At 38.6% G+C, this 21,937-nt stretch overlaps 1 protein-coding gene across 5 annotated transcripts in view; it reads right to left on the bottom strand.

The window, feature by feature from the left end:
* The window catches only part of DNAH12 (dynein axonemal heavy chain 12), a 164,524-nt gene that overhangs the window by 13,659 nt on the left and 128,928 nt on the right, over window positions 1-21,937 (bottom strand). For 4 of the 5 annotated variants that reach the window (XM_057508311.1, XM_057508319.1, XM_057508313.1 and 1 more), the window contains 11 exons: window positions 21,218-21,432; window positions 20,319-20,511; window positions 18,828-19,020; window positions 16,055-16,227; window positions 13,939-14,079; window positions 12,567-12,725; window positions 12,083-12,227; window positions 9,863-10,013; window positions 9,411-9,664; window positions 9,056-9,196; window positions 4,864-5,001 (listed from right to left, as the gene is read on the bottom strand). In XM_057508311.1, coding sequence (XP_057364294.1) covers window positions 4,864-5,001; window positions 9,056-9,196; window positions 9,411-9,664; window positions 9,863-10,013; window positions 12,083-12,227; window positions 12,567-12,725; window positions 13,939-14,079; window positions 16,055-16,227; window positions 18,828-19,020; window positions 20,319-20,511; window positions 21,218-21,432 — 1,903 coding nt within the window. The remainder of the gene's footprint in view (window positions 1-4,863; window positions 5,002-9,055; window positions 9,197-9,410; window positions 9,665-9,862; window positions 10,014-12,082; window positions 12,228-12,566; window positions 12,726-13,938; window positions 14,080-16,054; window positions 16,228-18,827; window positions 19,021-20,318; window positions 20,512-21,217; window positions 21,433-21,937) is intronic. The other variant, XM_057508315.1, reaches the window with a different exon arrangement.

Here is a 21,937-nt window from a genome sequence, read left to right as displayed (position 1 = left end):
AAACCCACAGCCAACATTACATTGAACAGTGAGAAGCTGAAAGCATTTCCTCTGAGATCGGGAACTAGACAGGGATGCCCACTCTCTCCACTGTTATTTAACATAGTACTGGAGATCCTAGCCACGGCAATCAGACAAAACAAAGAAATACAAGGAATCCAGATTGGTAAAGAAGAAGTTAAACTGTCACTATTTGCAGATGACATGATACTGTACATAAAAAACCCTAAAGACTCCACCCCAAAACTACTAGAACTGATATCGGAATACAGCAAAGTTGCAGGATACAAAATCAACACACAGAAATCTGTGGCTTTCCTATATACTAACAATGAACCAACAGAGAGAGAAATCAGGAAAACAACTCCATTCACAATTGCATCAAAAAAAATAAAACACCTAGGAATAAACCTAACCAAAGAAGTGAAAGACTTATACTCTGAAAACTACAAGTCACTCTTAAGAGAAATTAAAGGGGACACTAACAGATGGAAACTCATCCCATGCTCATGGCTAGGAAGAATTAATATCGTCAAAATGGCCATCCTGCCCAAAGCAATATACAGATTTGATGCAATCCCTATGAAACTACCAGCAACATTCTTCAATGAACTGGAACAAATAATTCAAAAATTCATATGGAAACACCAAAGACCCCGAATAGCCAAAGCAATCCTGAGAAAGAAGAATAAAGTAGGGGGGATCTCACTCCCCAACTTCAAGCTCTACTATAAAGCCATAGTAATCAAGACAATTTGGTACTGGCACAAGAACAGAGCCACAGACCAATGGAACAGACTAGACAATCCAGACATTAACCCAGACATATATGGTCAATTAATATTTGATAAAGGAGCCATGGACATACAATGGCGAAATGACAGTCTCTTCAACAGGTGGTGCTGGCAAAACTGGACAGCTACATGTAGGAGAATGAAACTGGACCATTGTCTAACCCCATATACAAAAGTAAACTCAAAATGGATCAAAGACCTGAATGTAAGTCATGAAACCATTAAACTCTTGGAAGAAAACATAGGCAAAAACCTCTTAGACATAAACATGAGTGACCTCTTCTTGAACATATCTCCCCGGGCAAGGAAAACAACAGCAAAAATGAGTAAGTGGGACTATATTAAGCTGAAAAGCTTCTGTACAGCAAAAGACACTGCCAATAGAACAAAAAGGATCCCTACAGTATGGGAGAATATATTTGAAAATGACACATCCGATAAAGGCTTGACGTCCAGAATATATAAAGAGCTCACACGCCTCAACAAACAAAAAACAAATAACCCAATTAAAAAATGGGCAGAGGAACTGAACAGACAGTTCTCCAAAAAAGAAATACAGATGGCCAACAGACACATGAAAAGATGCTCCACATCGCTAATTATCAGAGAAATGCAAATTAAAGCTACAATGAGGTATCACCTCACACCAGTAAGGATGGCTGCCATCCAAAAGACAAACAACAACAAATGTTGGCGAGGCTGTGGAGAAAGGGGAACCCTCCTACACTGCTGGTGGGAATGTAAGTTAGTTCAACCATTGTGGAAAGCAGTATGGAGGTACATCAAAATGCTCAAAACAGACTTACCATTTGACCCAGGAATTCCACTCCTAGGAATTTACCCTAAGAATGCAACAATCAAGTATGAGAAAGATCAGTGCACCCCTATGTTTATCGCAGCACTATTTACAATAGCCAAGAATTGGAAGCAACCTAAATGTCCATCGATAAATGAATGGATAAAGAAGATGTGGTACATATACACAATGGAATACTACTCAGCCATAAGAAAAGGGCAAATCCAACCATTTGCAGCAACATGGATGGAGCTGGAGGGTATTATGCTCAGTGAAACAAGCCAAGCGGAGAAAGAGAAATACCAAATGATTTCACTTATCTGTGGAATATAAGAACAAAGGAAAAACTGAAGGAACAAAACAGCACCAGAATCACAGAACTCAAGAATGGACTAACAGGTACCAAAGGGAAAGGGACTGGGGAGGATGGGTGGGTAGGGAGGGATAAGGTGGGGGAGAAGTAGGGGGGTATTAAGATTAACACGCATGGGGGGGTAGGAGAAAAGGGAGGGCTGTACAACACAGAGAAGGCAAGTAGTGATTCTACAACATTTTGCTATGCTGATGGACAGTGACTGTAAAGGGGTTTATAGGGGAGACCTGGTATAGGGGAGAGCCTAGTAAACATAATATTCATCATGTAAGTGTAGATTAGTGATACCAAAAACAAAACAAAACAAAACAAAACAAAACAAAAGGGCAGTTCCTGTGTGGTAACCTCCAATGAGTTCTACACAAGGGTATAAAGGGCATATAAAAGTGTAGGCAAAGGGTCTGTTTGCATTTATACAGAAGATCAAAGCCTAATTGGGCTACCCCGAAAATGAACTAAGATACGATATGAAAGAGAACTTCCAACATCAGCACTCTCTGGGAGACTCATGCCAGAAGATGATCATCAAAAAACCCCAACAAAGATCCACGCACTGCTACAGCTATAGATACACTCATCCCACCAGCTCCTGGACTTGCCATGGGAATGAGGAAGGAGATATCTAAGCTGGCCTGTGCATACAGTAAAACAACAAATTTGACTGGATCTATACTGTTGGAACTCAACCAAGAATTAGGAGAAGTGCAAATTGTAGCACTCCAAAATCTTGCAACCACAGACTATTTATTGTTAAAAGAACATATGGGATATGAACAGTCCCCAGGAATGGGTTGTTCTAATTTATCTGAATTCTCTCAGACTGTTTAAGTTCAGTTGGACAATATCCACTATATCATAGATAAGTTTTCACAAATGCCTAAGGTGCCTAACTGGTTTTCTTGGTTTCACTGGAGATGGCTGGTAATTACAGATATGCTTTGGTTATGTAACTATACTCCTATTATGTTAATGTGTGTGCACAATTTAAGTAGTAGCTTAAAACCTATACATGCTGAAGTTACTCTACAAGAAGATATGTCAAAGAAATAATCAATCTTATCATGTTTTCTTCCGCCTGCTACTTCTATAGCTTTTCTTCTTCCTTCCTAATTACAACCCTTAAATAGAATTCATGCCTCATATCAAATTTACCGAGTATCATAATTCTTCCAAGTGGTAAAGATACCTCAAGATAAATGCTGGGCATAGAAGCTACAGGGCATAAATATGCAAAGAAATAAAAAGCTAACCATTTCAAACAATAAGGCTTCTCTCTCACTTACCAACTTTACATTTCCCTGTATGGCCCCGGAAGATGACTGGTTAGCCAGAGACGGGTAAGATTCCTCAAGGGAGGAACAACCTAAGACAGGCACAGTCGCAGGGGGGCCATCAGGTGAGAAATTGGGGATCGACAGAGGTGAGGCTTAGAACCTCACCCCCATGTTCTGAGAGAAATCTTCTGCATACGTGGATGTTTTATTACCCTTGTCTAGCTTGGATTAACACATAGTCTACAGGCACACACCTGATCATCTACATTTGCTCTCTTACAACACTAAACTATGTTTTCTACCTTTATCTTGTATCTACCTACCACTTCAGCATTTTATTAAAAATAATAATAATAAAGAGAGAAATGTGGTATCCACATATAAATCAAGTATAAAAACCAAATGAGTATTCATATTTGAACTGTTTATAGTTCATAATGCATGAGCAAAACCGAAAGTTTCTGTGATGACTGCCCTTGTACTGTTCACTATGTAACTTATTCATTATGTAAGAATTTGTTCTTCATGTAAGAACTTGTGTGTTATGCCTCAGAAGATTGGAGACTGACGAAAATTAGGCTTGGGGTGGATTAATGATTGTGCATTAAGCATTGACTCCCCTATACAGAATTTTATTGTCATTAACAACCATTTGATCAATAAATATGAGAGATGCCCTCACAAAAAAAAAAAAAAAAGGACAGACTTCCAATGGTAAAATAAATAAGTAACCGGGATGTAATGTATAGCATAAGGAATATAGTCAAGATATTGTAACAGCTTGGTAGGGTGATAGCTGGAACCTAGAATTATGTATATAAATGTTTTATCACTGTGTAGTACACTTGAAACTAATGTAATGTAATACTGTGCGTCAACTACCCTTCAATTAAAAAAAAAAAAAAAAGATGATCCCCTCTCAAGCTCCCAGTTCCTGAAGAAACAAAATATGGATCCGGCTGTGCCTGCAGGATCCAGTGCTGTGGCCAGAAAGGGGGATGATACAGAGGCTGCAAGCAGGGGCCTGGCCAGAAGGTGGCAAATTCTCTACTGACTGTTCATCTGCAGCAGGAGGGTTCCAGCAAAACGTCCTGCAAGCTTAGGCTGTATGTACCGACTAAACTGGTCTCAAAAACCAATGTTTAAAACCAATGTCTTTTCATCATGTAATTATAATCCCATAAGCACCAACTTCTTGGTGATACCCTTTCCATAAATTCCTTTCCTACTTAAAGTAGCCTGTTTCTGTTGATGACAGAGCTAAATTGTAGATGCGGCAGCCCGGAGAAAGAGAATGGTGAGCAGCTACACAAAGCCGGTCCTGCAGGAAGACAGAACCAGGGGCCTCGAGGACAACACTTTGGCTGAGTCAACCAGTGCCAGAGCCAGTCCTCCTTCTGCACCTCTTTTTTAAGTGAGATAATAAAGTTCACTGTGGTTCAAGCCAGTTTGAATTGGGTTTTCCATTACTTGCAGCAGGAAAAAATCCAGATGGAGACCATGTTTCATAAACTGCAGTCATAATGATTACCTTAGCAACGCTGGGAGAACTGAGTCCTCTGTTCCAAGCAAGGGGAATCGCCTGGGGCCCGGCCCTCCACCAGTGTCAATGCTGTCCTAATTTACCTGTAGCTGCCGAATGCTGATGCGTAAATCTGATTCATTAAATCCATACGGAATATTCCAGCCGAGAGGACCAAACTTCTTTCTCTCTTGCACAAGGGCATGAAAAAAACAAACTCCAAACAGCAGCTTTTCCCATGCCTTTAATATAAAAATGGCACAAGAAGAAGAATAATCTAAGCAGATTTCCATTCAGTAAAATAAGGGGAATCGAGATCTTTTCCATTATAAGAGTCTATGATCATATATCTCCAAAAACTTCTCTTTAAGAAAGGCACACTATCTAAAATAATGCTTACTATCTATAGTATTCATCTTACAACTCTAAAGCTACACAAACGGTAATAATATTAAAGAGTATTCAAATGTAATAATTCTACTATGTACCAAAGTACTGACTTAAATAATGCTTTGATATTGTTCATTGATATTTATAACTTCAATACTTAAAGGTCATCCAGTAGTCTCACTGGCACATGCTTGAGATTACAAGTGCACAAGGATAATTAATCATTATGGAATGAATAAATGCCAACATAAAGTTCCTGACTGTGACTCTTCATTTGGGGGTGACCTTTAAAGCCATTGTTTATTTACTCTGCCCATGGCATGTTCATATGTGTGACGTGGGTATCACGTGGGCCTCTCACTAAGCCTGTGTCTGTGCTCTGGAGGATGGCCACCCATCTCTGAGGCCTCCCACTCCAAGTAAATTTCAAATTTCAAGTATGCTACATGGCATGTGTTTGAAGTTAGACCATCTCTAACATAACTCCAAATGCAGTAACAATCCATCCAGCCACTTTCATGTGACATAGAATTATTTTCTGTAATATTAAAATGCAAGCACAACATAGCTTTACTGAAGACTTGTATTCTTGAGATGTTGTAGATAAATCAAAATGCATTTTAAACATCCTGGATGAATACTGTGGTGATATTTAATATGGGACAAACTTTTTAGCAATGAGATCAATAACCTAATTTACATATACTTCCCACATATTTTCATGTAATGGGTCATCTTGAGGTAATTATTCCTCTACATTTTTTTGTCTGTGATTGTGAGCCAGTTAGATTTCTCCTGTGGTGTCACAGAAACCTTAGGGACAGAAGATATGTGCTAGAGATGAGATGCTGGCAGCCTGAGTCTGAAAGAGCTGTGGCTGAGCTTGGATGTGAGCTGCAGAGATGGGACAGGGACACCACAGGAACTTGCCACAGTCTTGTTATCTAGATTTTCTAAAAAACTAAACTATATATTCTTAAACACCCTTAAACGTTGTAAGAGAAAAATAAGACATTTAAGCCTTCTCTGAAGGCACGTATTTCTCCCCTAATAACTGTTTTTTCCAGCTAACTGCTGAATTGTGTCCTGCAGGGCCCCTTTTGTGACTCCAGGATGCTGCCTTCTCTGCCTCCAGATGACTGACCCCACTTGCTTTGCTTTTTCTTGCAGTGGATTGTGTTGACTCACCCAGACTCCTTAGCAAGACATGAAGATCTTCACTCTTGCCTGGATATTCCTCCCTGCTATTTCCTACCAGTCTGGCCAAAATGGGCTATTGATGCTCTTTCCACAGCCTTGTCATCATGCTGTGCCTGCAGGCACACTTTCTGTGCCTACTTCAAACATCACTTCCTCCGTGAAGCTTCTCTTAACTTGGCCAAGAGTTAAATCACACGCAAGCGGGAAGAGACGGAATGAGCTGGGCACCAAATCCCGCCGCTGACACTACTGAGCTGCATGACCTCAGTGATTGACTTGATTTACCCGAGCCTCAGTAAACGAAGTTGTAATTAGAAAACAAGGTTGTGGTAATAAGACGCACATTACAGGGCTGTTGTACGGCTTGTATACTCAGGCTACGTGGAATCTGCTGGTGCTCAATGAATGCTTGGTCCCTTCCTCGCTGCCTCTCTTCTCCTTTCTCTGTCCTCCCATAGTTCATAGTACTATCAAGGCAGCGGTTCCCAGACTAGCTGACATTTTAATTTCTTTTGTTACTTGTTTATTTATGTGTACAGTTCTTGAGCTCCACTTTGGGCAAGCCTCCCAGACTCACAAGCCTCCCAGAGCTCGCCTTGCATCAGTTTCCCTGGACTAGAATGTAAGTGCTATGAAAACAGAGATTTTTGTATGTTTGTATCTTTTATATGGTCACGTGTTCATCGCCATATTACCAGTTCCACAAGAGTGTCTTCTGCCTCATAAGTGCTCAAGAAATATCTATTGACTGAATGAGTAGATGGATGTAGGTACAGAAATGTGTCCCTGTGCTAAGGAAAACACAATTGAGTACAGGGGACAGATGTGTAAACGGAAAACTAATACTGTTCCTAAATAACTCAAATGCCCATGATGTCAATTTGCCTGATTTACAGAGATCATATTCACTTTTAATAGCCAAATGATGATAGTCTGATTAGTGCTGGCCCAGGGGTCTTAAGTTTGCCTTTTCAAAGGGCTCCCCAGCTATTTCTGGTAGCCTCCAAAGAAATTCCATGTGTGCCTACAAACCAGCCAGATAGAGAAATCCTGTGGCAATGGCTCCCAAAGTGTGCTTCAGGAACATCAGCATCTCTGGAGAATGTGCTAGAACCATACATTTTAAGCCCAACTCCAGACAGACTAAATTAGAAACTCTGGCAGTAGAGCCCAGCCAGATAAACAGGATGCACAGGGAGAACTTCTGTCCAGGGCATTTCACTCTTTCTTCTCTCCCCCACCAGTTCCCATTTGCCTTTACTACCAGAGAAGCTGCCTGGCGCAGCCTTACCCTTTGCCACTGTTCATCACAGAAATGGTGACACGAGGCAAGGGTGCTGCCTTTGAATGGTTCACAGACCCCAATACTCAGGGTGCCAATGTTGCTTGCTCCCTATTCTAACACAGAAGGCAGGCAGTGCTGCTTCTCCAACTCAGCGCCATCCTTTACTTGGATCATCTGAGCCCCAAAGCACCTCTGCTTTTGTTAAGAATCTTTTAAAGTTCCCTTCTCTGCTGCTTGCTCTCGCTCCTCTAATTGCAGGAGCTCAAACCCTGGATGGCGATCAGGCATCACACCATCCTCTCCATTCTACTACTCTCTCTTTCTGGCTAAAACCACCAAATAGCCCCCTTTCTCCTGGAGTTACAAACAGAACTGTTGCTCAGAACTAGGGGCACAAGGAAAGTATCGCTAAGCTGAGAGAAATGGGCTGGTTTCCAGAATTCAATCCTTTATCTTCAAAATCATTCTTTTTCTGGCTCAAATAGGCAAACAGGATAAATATAGCATGTGTTGGAGGTGAGGGCAGGGGGTGATTTTCCCTTGACACCGATGTTTCATCCATGCGGGGAGACCTCAGTTAATATAACCCCTGGATTTCTCCAGCCTTGTACACACTCAGTGCAGGAGAGGGGAGTGACTAACAATGGTAAATTTGGGAAAAGGTAACCCATATACTTTGCTCAGCTCCTCCCTTTTCTCTCTTAGAGGTGAGCTTCCTGCAGAGTTAGTTTTCCTCTGTTTCTTGGATAAATATACTTAATTCTGGGTTCAGTAATATGAAGCCCATTTGTTCACAGACGTAAACTACACTTTCCAACCTAGTCTAAATGCATAATTAAGGTTATAATTTGGTTCTCTTATGTTCATACTATTTCCCTTTACTTAATTGGTAAGAATTTTGGCAAGGAATGCTATTTATTGGGCCTTCTCAAGTCCCAACACCATGTACAAAACTGTTTTACATGGATACACTGAAAGGCAGTATAAATATGTCAAACATTATCAGTAGAATTTCAGTTCCATGAAGGCAGATTTTTTTTTTTTTTGCAAGAAGGGGGTCTATTTTATTCTCACTGCTTTATGTCTAGTACCTAGAAGAGTACCAACACACTTCCTTGTTGAAAGAATGAATAAATGATATGGAAATAGACTGCTTCTCTTGGGTTTTAATCAAACACACCATTGGTCTTTGGTTTACAAGCTAAGGTACATTTATTCATTCATTCAAAAAAATATTCAGTTGGATGTCTACTCTGTGGGAAGTAGAACACAAACTTTAGGGAATAAAATGTTGAACAAAGAGAGGGACAATTTCTGTCTTCTCAAGAAATGCCTAAAGTTTAACATAATTAAATAGAATATTTAATTTCCATATTTTCTCATATAAAAACATTTTAAAAGTTACAGAGGTTAACAATTACCAGTTCCTTTCCTTGGCATCCATGGAAAAACTGAAGATCAGAAACTGGATCAGTGAGATATGATTGAAGGAGATTTAGCCGAAGACCAGTGGGGGGTTCGTTAGTCATTTTTACTCCATTCTGCAGAATTGTTACTGGGAACTAATGCAAAATAAACAGAGCATTACTCAAGACAACCAGCTCCAGTCCTAAAAAATGCACATACTATTGGGTTAAAAATAGATATTAACAGTTTAACAGAGGACTCCAGAAATATTTTTAAAACATCTTAGGGTTAAGCATTTAAAGCCTAATTAAGACACACAGTGTGACAGATAACTAACTAAATACTGAGTTTCATAGGAAATATACATACTTTGGGAGATGGATAACTGGTGAGCCAAAGCCTAAAGGATGAGTTACAGACTTCAGGGGTAAAATCTTCACACATCTTCTCCAACACAGGCATCCAGGACACAGCGAGGTGACAGTTCTGTAAGCAGACCCAGGTTCCTTCTTCTACTGCTGATTTAATCATTTTTGCTGCGATTGGTCCCTGTCCTTGTCCCAGTGAAATAGCTTGAAATTTATTTCCAGACATGGCTTTATCATTTGCAAATTTCAGCAGGCCTAAGCGGGTACAAAAAAATGGTTTCCCTGCTTACTCTATTAATTTTAAACTATGCCTTACGTTTCAGGGAATGGGTATTTAATTGTGGGGAGTTCTAGTTACCTTTCCTTTATAAATACCAGATTTACAATCAAATAGGAGATGGAATTGAGCATGATGATTTATAACTTCTTAAAACTTCGCATATAGACACTTACTGGCCATGGGATCTGCACCTGGAGACAGCACAAAAATTAAGGGAATGGTGCAATTTGAATCCAAGTAACTCTTTGTCAAATCAAAGGGCGGAGGCTCTACAAACTTTTTCCCTAGTTTGTCAGTTACATAATTCGTTATAGCTGGAGTTATCTGTTAAGGAGGAAGAGGATATGATCTTTAGAGAAATTCTTATTTCACATAACTTTGATTATTACTGAAAAGCAGCAAGAGTAAAAATGGACCTAATGGCCAAGAAAAGCACACAGCACACCAGAGACAAAGTGTGAATGTCCCTCGTACATAAAATGTGGCTATAAATTGATGGGACAAGACTAACCATCTGAAAGAAAAATGGGCAAAGAACATAAACAGTTTATAGAAAATGAAACCAAAATGGTCTTAAACATATGAAAAGATGTTCAACCTTATTCAGTACAGCAGAGACTGCAAACTGGCCCCCTTGTCTCCTTCTAGTCATAGAGTCCCAAATTTCCCCAGCCTTTTTGGCTTGGGTAGTTAGATGTGGCCTTGTGACTAAGTTTTGGCCAAAGAGATTCAAGTAGAAATTCTGTAGGGAGCTTCCAGATCCTATCTTTATAAGGGAACTGTTTGCCTTCAACACTCTTCAACAGACGTGGAGTTCATGAACCAGCTTCTGTCTTGCTGATGAGGACCATGCCCTAGGGGACTTCTCTCTTAGGCTAGCAGGAGAGATGGAACTTGAATCTCCCAGGGATCTCAAAACCAGAGCTGCCCTGCCTGCCCTCAAGGGTTTGCTTTAGGCTGTTAGGAGAGAGAGAGAAATTAACATCCATTTCATTTAAGCTGTTGTATTTGAGGTCTCTTGTCACAGCAGCTCAGTTTCTACAAAAACACTCAAAATAAGAAAAACATAAATTATAACTATATTTAGATACCAGTTTTCACCTATCACATTGTTATATATATAAATGGGACAAAAATATTCTCTGTGTGTTGACCCCTAGATTGTTTATTATTTCTTTACAGCAGGATGAAATCTGTTAGCTCTAAAGCCTACTGGCACCAAACTCAAATTTTTACACCTTCAATTGTTCTAAACACAGCCCAAATAAGCAGCACTTGGCCATTTAGAGCCTGCCTGCTTTGCAGTAACTGCTAGCCATCAATAAGATAAGCCCCAGGACAGAAGACCTCAAGCCTCCAGTGCTCTGACCCAGAGACTCGTACCACGGTGCTGCTAGGCAGCACCACCTCAACACCACCTAGGCACCCGCTCCCTTGCGAGTTCTCTCCCCCTGGACCCGCGGCCTCCCCCGTCTAGCAGGAAGCCTATCAAAGCAACATCCAGGATCACGCCTGTGTGCTGCCGCCTCCTCCTGGTCACATCCTTTTCCTCAGTCAACCCCGAAATTCCTCAAACGCCCTGCACGGACTGGCAAAGATTCAAAATTTGGCCAACTACTGTGTAGGCAAAAGTTGCAGTAAACAGACATTCTCATACACTGCCAGAGAGAAGAGTAAGCTGGGTAACCGTCATGGAAGGCAACTTGGCAATATCTATGAAGTTACAAATGGGCAGACCCACGGACCCAGCGATTCAAACATTACTGGGCATGCCAAGAAGCAGGAAAACATAAGCCGTAACCAAGAGTAAAAAAATCAGTCAATAGAAATAGATCCACAAATGATAGAATTAGCCATCAAGGATTTAAAAACAATTGTTATAACTGTTCAAATATTTAAAGGGAAACATGTACAGAAGAAGGAGAAATAGAATACTTAAAAAGGACCAAGTGAATGAAGTTTCTGAACATCAAATATATAACAACTGAAACAAAAAATTAATTGGATGGGATTAATAGCAGACTGGACACTATAAAAAGAAATCAGCAGACTTAGAGACAGCAACAGAAGCTATGCAGACTGAAGCCCGGGGACACAGAAGATTATAAAATAATTAACAGGATATCAGTCATGTTAATTATATCGGATGGTATAACATCAAGCAGTGTAATGTATATTTAACTGGAATCATGGGTGGAATAGCAAAGAATATTTGAATAATGGCCAAAATTTTTCCCAAATTTAGGGAAACTCTATACTTACAGATCCAGGGAGTTCAATGAACCCTTTTGAGCATCTGAAATGAGGGTAAGGAACCAAATAACAGCTCAAGGCCTAGAATTTCATAAATGGCAGAATATCTGGGTTCCAAACAGAACACATTTGTCTTTTACCTTATCAGGTCTTAAGCACCGAAGTATTATTATTTTCTGCAGTTCATTTAGCCTCTCATCCATTGGTGCTGGAAATTTAGCATTGTGTGGCTCTTTACTGTCATAGATTTCCCGCCATTCCGTTATATAGTCACAAAAATGCTGCCTAATGGAAAAAAAGCTTAATAACTATTCTTTCATTGGAAAAAAATTATTTTTATTAAGGTATCATTGATATACAATCTTATGAAGGTTTCACACAAGTCACCCATATTACCAAGTACCCCCACATACTGCACTGTAGTCACTGTTCATCAGCGTAGTAAGATGCTAGAAAGTCACTACTTGTCTTTTCTGTGCTATACTGCCTTCATTGGAAAAAATTTTTAAAGAGATTGCTGAACAAAGAGATGAACCAAGACAGCTATAGAACCACTTAAGACTCACTAGATTACAACTTTACCCATCACCATTCAATGCTAAGGCATCAAGTTTAAGCAATTACCTGAGTCCTTTGAAGGCAGGAAATTCACTTGCACGACAAATTTCCTCCCAGCTTTTATCCTGTAGCCAAGATGGATCAGGATTTTTCTCAGCACTCTTAAGACTTACTCCTCCAGTTAAAAGAAACATCAGTTCCTGGTATTCTATTTCTTTCTTTGCCCTGTATTCCCAAAATAAGGACTGTTATAAATTGTTGATCTTAAAACTGAATGAAGTCAATTTCTGCTTCTATCACTTGGACAAATATAATCAGGACTGACTTATACTATTGCTATAAACAACTAGAAAACCAGACAAAACGAAAGAAACAATTGTTTTTGGAAATTATACAATAGCCAGTGCAGGACTGCAGTCTCTGAAAAAAGGAAGACAAGGTGATCCCTATGTTTGCCTCAGCGACCAGCTTTGCAGGCATTTTCCAGATTCAAAATCAGAATTTGGTAGTATTGCTGACTGGAAGAGTCAGAGAGCAGAGTTAAGGAAGGCTGAGCTGGCTGGAGTTTGTGGGCAGAATACCAGAGAGGAGGGAGTTGCAAGGAAAAGGAGCTCCAGAAATCTGCATAGATATCCTCTTGATTCTAGTGCTAAATGCTAAGTCATATATAGGTGGGGGTAAAACTCCAGGATGCCAGGCAAAGAATATCTGGGGAGCTGTAAACTGAGTAGCTACCAGACTGCACAGGACTAGAGATAGACCTTCTTGACAGCTAGGGTTGAATGCTGACAAGGATGTGGAGCAACAGGAACTCTCATTCATTGGTGGTAGAAGGCAAAATGGCACAGTTATTTTGGAAGACAGTTTCTTGCAAAACTAAACATACTCTTATCACATGATCCAGCAATTACACTCTTTGGTACTTAAGTAAGTTGAAAACTTAGGTGCACACAAAAGCCTACACACAAATGCTTATAGCAGTTTTATTCAAAATATTCAAAACTGGGAAAAAACCAAGATGTCCTTCAGTAGGTGAACAGATAGATAAACTGTGGCACATCCAGACAATGGAATATTTATTCACTGCAAAAAGAAATGAGCCATCAAGCTGAGAAGACATGAAGGACCTTACACACGTATTAAGTGAAAGAAGGCAATGTGAAAGGCTCTATTTCTTGACCTGAGTGTTAGTTATATAGATCTTTGCTTTGTAAGAATGTATTGAACTGTATGTGAATATTTTGTGAACTTTTCTGTGTGATTTAAATTTTAAAAATCAAATCAAAACACCAATACTATCACAGAAGAAGGCACACGTAAAATCATGAATTAAGCAGAGCAGAAACATGATATCCTTTTGTGAGAAGCCATCTTTATCAATTAGATTTTCCAGGCAGCTTTAAAAAATAAACAAATTAAGAAAAAGCAACTAACTTACAGAAGAAGATTGGCACATAGTAAAAAGGAAAACAACAGCTTGTCCTTCTCAAATAGTGATCGGCATATGTTACAATATAAGTTGTATGTGAAATGGTCATTTAAATATCGTAGGCGCTTTTCCAGGATTTTGGATTTGTTACTAAAAGGTTAAAGAAAAGAAAAATATATTGAGCCAAACAAAACTAAGAAAAAATAAGCACCATATGAATTAACATGTAAGCTGCTTTTATTTTATCAAAGTACCTGCTGTTAAAAATGTGAAACCACAAATGCACACGTAAGTGCATATAAAACCAGTGAAATCTGAATAAGTTCAGTGAATTGCACCCATGTGAATTCTCTAGTTGTGATCTTGTACTATAGTTATGCAAAGATGTTGACACTGGAGAAACAGGGTGGAGAGTACATGAGACCTCCCTGGACAGTTTTTTATGTGTACAACTTCTTATAAATCTATACATTAAAAACAGGGCATAATTCCATGAGAAAATGAAATATGGCTTATACCAACTCTGTATTTAAAAAATTCTAAGTTTCTTATTATACCCCAACATTCTTAAAATGACAAAATTGCAGAAATGGGGAACAGATCAGGGATTGCCAAGTGTAAGGGAGAAGGAGGAGGAGGGAGGGAGTAGGTGTGGCTGCAGGAGAACATGGGGAGCCTTGTGGTGATGAAGGTGTTGTGTGTCTTGACTGTATCAACACCAGTATCCTGGTTGTGAGACTGTACTGCAGGTTTTCAAGATGTCATCACCAGGGCAATTGGGTAACAAGTATGCAGGATCAGTGTATTATTTCTTAAAATTGCATGTGGACTTAAACTTATCTTAAAATGAGAAGTTTTTTTAAAGGTAATACTTGGTCTTGTGGGACTGGGATGGGAAAATAGGTGGTACTGATAATTCTCTACACAGAGCTTTCTGTAGAGGACTTGTTTTTAGAATTGTATGAATGGCCTATATGCTTAAAAATATAGTAACATTAAAATCAACAAGGATGAGGGGAAAACTCTAAAGTGAAATACAAAAATAAACAAATGAACCTAGCTGTATTTCATATGAGTAATGGCACAACACTGAAGGTTTGTGTCGGTGGGGAAACTAACTCAGGTATTTCTGAATAGCTTTTCGTATCCAAAACCAAAAAACTGCCTGTGTGGACTGCACTCAGTTCTCTTCAGCATATACCCAGGAATTGCTGGCTATGGGAGAATTACTGGATCCTATGGCAAACCAGTTTAATATTCTGAGGAACTTTCAAAACGTTCCCAAAGTTACTGCGCTGTTTCACAACCCCACCAGCAACATAAGCGGGTTCTGAGGACATCACTCTCATGAGCACTTGTCATTGAAAACGCTATCATGTGGTTTGTGTAAATTCAAATTCCAAATCCTAACTGGGAACGCTTAGGGATTTCACTCCTTCAGGAGAGATCATTCTACCAAGAGCCCATGCAGAACACACATGGAAGCCTCAAACTGTATTTTTATTCTACTTAACAAGTACAACAGTAGTAAATACCAGACATTGTTATCACACTTCACACATATTATCTTTTTAAATTTCTCATAACAACTCCAAATGGCAGGTTCTATTATCCCTATTTGATGGATAAGGAAAATTGAGGCAATTCCAGCAAGGTGCACTGACTTGCCTGTATTCATGTGGCTAATGTGGGAGAGAACTGAGGTTTAACCCCTCCCTCCAGGCTGACTCCCGAGTCTGTGTACATTCATGGATGAAAGCGAGAATACCTCGCAGATTATTAGAAATGTGGGACTGAAGACTTTTAGACACCTCAAGTCTGGAGAAAGAGATACTGGAGTTGCCAACAAAGTTAAGTCATGTGTATTTTTGAAATAATTAAGAGAAGGGCAGGGAAGAGAACCAAAGCTAATCCCTCTATGCCTAAATTTTGAGTAGGAGTAAAACAAAACTTAAAATAGGAAGGAGGCTTTCTTTTCTTTCTTTCTTTTTCTTTCTGTATTTTTAAATGTTAGACAATGAATACACATTATGTATGTAATGAGAAAAAAAGTTACATATTTTTAAATAGAAAGGATGGTGAAAATCCAACCTAGAGAGGATGAATGAAGCTAGAGAAGGTTTACCTGTCATGAATGGAGTTGATAAAAAGGTTCACAAACCAGGTGAGAGAGTACTGGTACATGGGATCGATGTTAGCCAGGTCTGCGATACTGAAGAATAAAACTGATGAATGTTTAGCGATAGGTCTGTAGCCTTCTCGAGACTCTGCTAGTTTGAGTTCTGTTTTTTCTGCAATCTAGAGGAGAAAATTCAAGATAAAGGAATGGGAAATGGAAATGTGTCTTCATGATGTATTTTCCATATAATGAAGTTTATATTTAAAAAATACCCTCACCTCAATGACAAAATTACAGAAGCATAGTTTATAAGAAATTGAGAGCTTTATTTTGCCAAAAGCCAGAAAGGGAAAAAAGAAGGGAGAAAAGAACTAGGGAGGGAGGGAACAGGAAGACAGGGAAGAAAGGAGGAAAAAAGAAAAAAAAAGGCTTTACAGATTAAAGGTGTGATTTCTTATTTTGGAAATACCAGAGCTGTCATCTTTGCTTAGTCATCACCTGAATCTGACATTTGTCTATTACAGTCACTCACCCTCTTTTACTTTAATATGTCAGAGAGAGGGGGAGGAAAAGGGTAGAGATCAAGTGTGCATATGTGTGTGTGTAAGGTATCAACACGGAAACCAGGACCTGGCACAAGGTTTGGCAAAGTAGATAGATACTCAGAAATATATGCTGGCTGAGGGATTTATACATTAAGAAAATCTTTTTTCATCTAACTTCTCATATGTTTAACTTTTCTGGACTTCAGACCCAAAGAAAAAATTTTTCCAAGATAACAGCTCTTCATGGCAATTCAGTCTGATAGGCTGATAATCTACAGGGAAGATGTTTCGAGTGCTTTTCCACCCCGCTCTCCCTTCTTTGGGAATGCGGTCCACAGACTCTGCTGAAGCAGTGCACATACGTACTCACGCGTATATTATGTATTTAAAAATAACATTACGCCTTATTTGCAGCTGATTCAACCAGATGATAGGGACAGACTCAGACCCAAGATAAGCTAATCAATTTCTCCCCAGAGAATTGGACCTTAAAGAGCCTCAAGTATTTGTTACTTGATTTTAGGTGGTAAGGGGCATCAGTGCTACACAGGCAATGGGTCCAGAGTTGGTTTCTATGTGCAAGATGAATGTATGAAGGACCCGATACAAAAGTTTTACATAAGCATTGGTCTTCAGAATGAGCAGAGAAGCCCCGATGAGGACTACACAACCTTAGAGAGAGGGGCAGAGACACAGCGTGGAAACGTAATGCTTCCCATTCATGCTTAAGGCTTGTATGCACTTCCTACAATTGAGAAAATATCCCATTGTATCTTTTTGATTTGAGTGTTCTGTTCCTTGTAAACAAGCTTTCCAAAAACTACATAGTATAACCACAACTAAAATTAAGTGCTGAATCTCAATCTTAACTACAAATAAGTAAAACAAAGTTATCAGCAGTGGAAATTAACCACATTTTACACAGACAGCATAATCTTAGTATTCCCACTTAATCTGTTATTTAAACTTTGTTATAATAAAGTACTCTAACCAATAAATACTTTTCTCTGCTTTCCTCCCTGAGTCTTAATAGGAAATAAGTTGATAAATGGTTCCTATCCTTTTTCTCCTTTGAAAAAACTGTGTGATTAAGGGACAGTGAGAAGCTACTCATGTACCACAGAAGGGACAGAATCGGGAAGGGAGACATTCTAGGCTGTGTCAGCCATGGTCCCCAGATGGGTGGCTGCCACAGAATACTACTCGGAGGACTTACATAGGAATTACTAGGATACTACCCTACTTCTTTGGCTTTCCTGAAATAGGTGGGAAAAGTCATTACCGTCACATTCGCCTAAAACTAAACCCATCCTGAGGGAAAGAGTGCGGCGACATTTTACAGGTCCCTCTTCCCAGAGCTGATACGCGGGGTGGCGGTCAGTGGAAGGATGCTGAACAATTTGTGCAATTTCTATTTAGGTTTCTTTTTATTTTTTAATTCCCCCAATATTAAGATGCGCTTAATTCATTGGGTGGGTCAGGGAGGACTGAAAATTCTCAAAATCAACAAAATCCCCATAGAAATCATTCTGTAATATCACTGAAATATGTGAACTTGGGCCTCAGCTACTATTCCTGGGCCCTAGTTTTCTCAGCTGTGAAATATAAAAGACGACTGATAGCCAAGGCCTCTGCCACCTGTAATAAGATTGTAGGGGTCTATTAAAAAAAAGATGCAATATAAAATACCATTTGGCTAGGTGAGATGAGATGTATTTGCAATAAGTATGCTACTGTTTGTGGACCACCTGCCACCCCAACTTTCATACCCCTCTCTCCAACAAACAAATGGCACAGCGATGTCAGAAGCACATCCTTATTAGCTCCTAGAACCACTTACTGTCCAATCGGCCAGCAGTTACCTCCGCACATCTTAAGCTCCAACCAGGAATGGAGGTAGGCCGAATTCTCAAACTCAATTTTTAGATGAAGAGTCAACTAAAACTTGAATAAACCTGAGGAGCTTGCCTTACCTATGCAATAATTTTAAAACTATTTTTTAAATGTTCATTCTAAATTTATTTCTTCTGTGTGTAAGTACCATTTACATCAGACCAGTTTTGAATAATTGAACAGCAAGAGATACTCTCTTGTGAGCTTAAAATTAGTTCCTACGTTTTGGTGTTTTATGAATGCTTTTTCTTTTCCAGTAAGGCTAGTGTATCACTGTCCTCAAGGACTGGCAGCAAACTGGAATCTTAAGAATCAAAAGATTCCTAGGATTCTTTTTTCACCTGCTGTTTCTTTGTTATCTCGTTGGACATCATTTTAGCTGAGTCTAAGATTTTAATTGCACTTTCATCTTCTAGAATGTTCCCTTCTGAAGATGATAATGTTTCTAAAATTTTTTTCTCTATATCTTTTAGCTGTTTCTTATTAGCTGCAGACTGAAGAATAAGAGCATTTCGTTCCTCTTCTAATTCTGGTCTGAAAAGATAGAAACATTTCATCTAAATTTGTAGTATCTTATCTAAATTCATATCTAAATATTAGATATCAGAATTTTGTAGACATGTCATACAAACTATGATGACTAATCTCTTTATCCTGAGGGAAAAAAATTATTTCCATACAAATATTGTTTAAGAAATTCAAGCCCCCCTCAAAAAAAAGGCATTAATTGTATGTATATAAAATGTGACAGTAACATGTACCACAGGAGGGCTAGGAATATGTTAGGTTTATCCATAAGGCTTAGCTGGTAAAGTGAGAATAAGAACTGGATTAGAAACTCAGATTATTAAACTTGTTCTTTCTTCCTTGGCTTTATCATATTCGGTCTCATTTTCACTATCTCTTCTATAAGAGCAGACACGAAAGGGTGACTTGGCACACAACTGACTTCTCAAGCCCAAGACAACACTGGCTTATATCTTAACAAAGATGGTATGAAACTTCAAAATAACATAACGCACCATGTTATAGAGTATGTAACAACATGGTTCTAGCCTGGATTTTATGCAAGTGGGATTCAAATACTGGGAGTGACAACAGTATCTCATGTTTTCATTTATAATTAGATTTCATGTAATAGACTAATTTTAATGTTATATTAAGCTCCAATTGGAATCAGAGATTACTTCATGAAGCAATTCTTTACAAGTAGCCCTTCCAGGTATCATAATACTTTTTCTTATTTAAGAAATAACACATGCTAGTAATGGAAAAGTACGTAAAGTATAATAAAAATTAAAATTATTCATAATCTTACCATCCCCAACGATGATCACTACTAACATTCTGGTGTATTCTTCCTTCCTAACCTTTTTTTTGTATATATGAATATTCATTCATGCATTCTTTTTTTTTACAAAATATTACCCAGTGTATACAGTCTTGTATTCTACTTTTTAATTCTTATCCTAAATATTTTATTTCATCAATATATGAGTATATACATACATTTCATCATGTATATGAGTCTTTGAACACATTTCTGATTTTGTCCATAGCATGCACTCCTTGGGGTGAAATTTTTTAGCTCAGACAATCAGATACAAGTCATAAGTCACAGCATGTCACCTGAATCCTACTATCCATACCGAGAGACCATTAAAATGTGATTGGTTTATAGAATGGTTATTTTAAATGACTATATAATTATTTAACTTATAATAATACAAAATATAAGATTTGAAAAGGTTTTGAAATAATCACATGAAAGTATTAATGGCCTACAGATATTCTGCTCTAGATCACCTGAAAGCATCTGAGAGAATACATACCTCTCCTTTGCAACAACAATACCTAGTAATTGATCTTCAAGTCCCTCTGGAGTTATCATGAAGTTAAGCAAAGACACCTTGGTAGCCAGTTCTGGCATATAGTGTGGGTTTCTCAGTTTTGTCGTGATGTAAAACTTGAAATCAAAGGAATACTCAATAATGACTTCCCCAAGTCTGATGCAATCAATGCCACCTATATTTCAGGAAACAGATTCATAATAAGTAGGCCAAAGTTACAGAGACCCTCCCTCCATGTGAAGGCCTTTCCTAGGCTACAACTAAAGGGTCCTAAAGTGATTTAAAATAGAATACAGGGGTGACAACAGTCACTACTCACAGGCAAGTAAGCAATACACACCAGGCTCATTCACTCTGGCGTGTACTGCAGGACATTTTCTGGTTGCCATGGAGCCTTCTAAATCAAGACTATTTTTTATATTACTTCCTCTACTGATTTTCAGTCATGATTTCAAAATTATTTGTACATGACTAAAACTCTTAGGAGTCCTAGAGTTTGGCAGAGAGAACATTTTTATAAGCAGAAAGATACTCGGGTCCACATTAACCATTACTACTCAAAATAATGCACTTTGTGTGGTCCATGGTCATAAGATAAAGGGATTTCAGGCTGGCTTCAACTTTTTAATGTTCTTTACTGAACAACAGTCTAGATAACACTGGTTAAAACAATGAAGGGAGGCAAGGTGTTTATTTTAGAATATCTGACCTAAGTTCATTCCCAATAGTTGTTCCAAATTTATTTTCATGCGTAAGAATGACAGAAGTTGTGAGTTATCAACATTATTATTAAATTTATATAGTGGATTTATTGCCTCAAAGGTATGACTCAAAGACAGTGCAATCATCTTTCAGTTCTACCAACTAATATTGATTTCTACCTTGTTTAAAAGTTTGTCTAAGTAGTAAAGGCTCTAAAGATGGATCCAGTTCTTCGCCAACATTTTCCAGTAGAAGTGGAATCCCAAACTGAATACAGTTTTCCAGTGTTCTCATATAGTCTGCATCTGATAGCTTAATAACACTAAGCTGATTTTCTTTCTCAGAGTTTTTGATCCACTTATTGGCTTGACCCTGGGGGTCAATCATTAAAGACCTAGAATATAAGAAGAAAAATTCTGAGGGGAATAAATAGATGCTGAGATTTCTTTGGAATTATGTAATTTAAATAATAAACATCACCATCAATGTGTACAAGTACAGACTGTTTCACATAGATTATCAGGAGTAATCCTCACAAAAGACTTGTGAGAAAAACGTGAAGTGGAGTCTCATCCCTGTTTATTTTTGAAACGAAGAAATTCAGTCTCAGGGACTATTTTGCCCAAGGTTCCAAGGTTACAAAAGTAGGTCAGAAGTAGAACATGGTGAGCCTGTAAGCTGTGTTCTTTCCAACATTCACACAATGTCTTCCCAGTAATTTTAATAAATGACATCTGTAAATACAGTATGAAAAATAATCCTATCTATTGCATAAAAAATGTAAAGTAAGAGACCCACCAGCCTAAAATGGATTTCCTCAAGTTATGAGTAGAACCATAAACTAAGTTTCCAAGTTTAGTCTGGCACATATTTGAGATGCATTCAGGAATTATTTTGTA

This window comes from Manis pentadactyla, chromosome 1 (assembly GCF_030020395.1).
Source record: "Manis pentadactyla isolate mManPen7 chromosome 1, mManPen7.hap1, whole genome shotgun sequence".
Lineage (NCBI taxonomy): Eukaryota > Metazoa > Chordata > Mammalia > Pholidota > Manidae > Manis > Manis pentadactyla.
The sequence above is the reverse complement of the archived record's forward strand: the minus strand, read 5'-3'. Positions and strand labels throughout refer to the sequence as shown.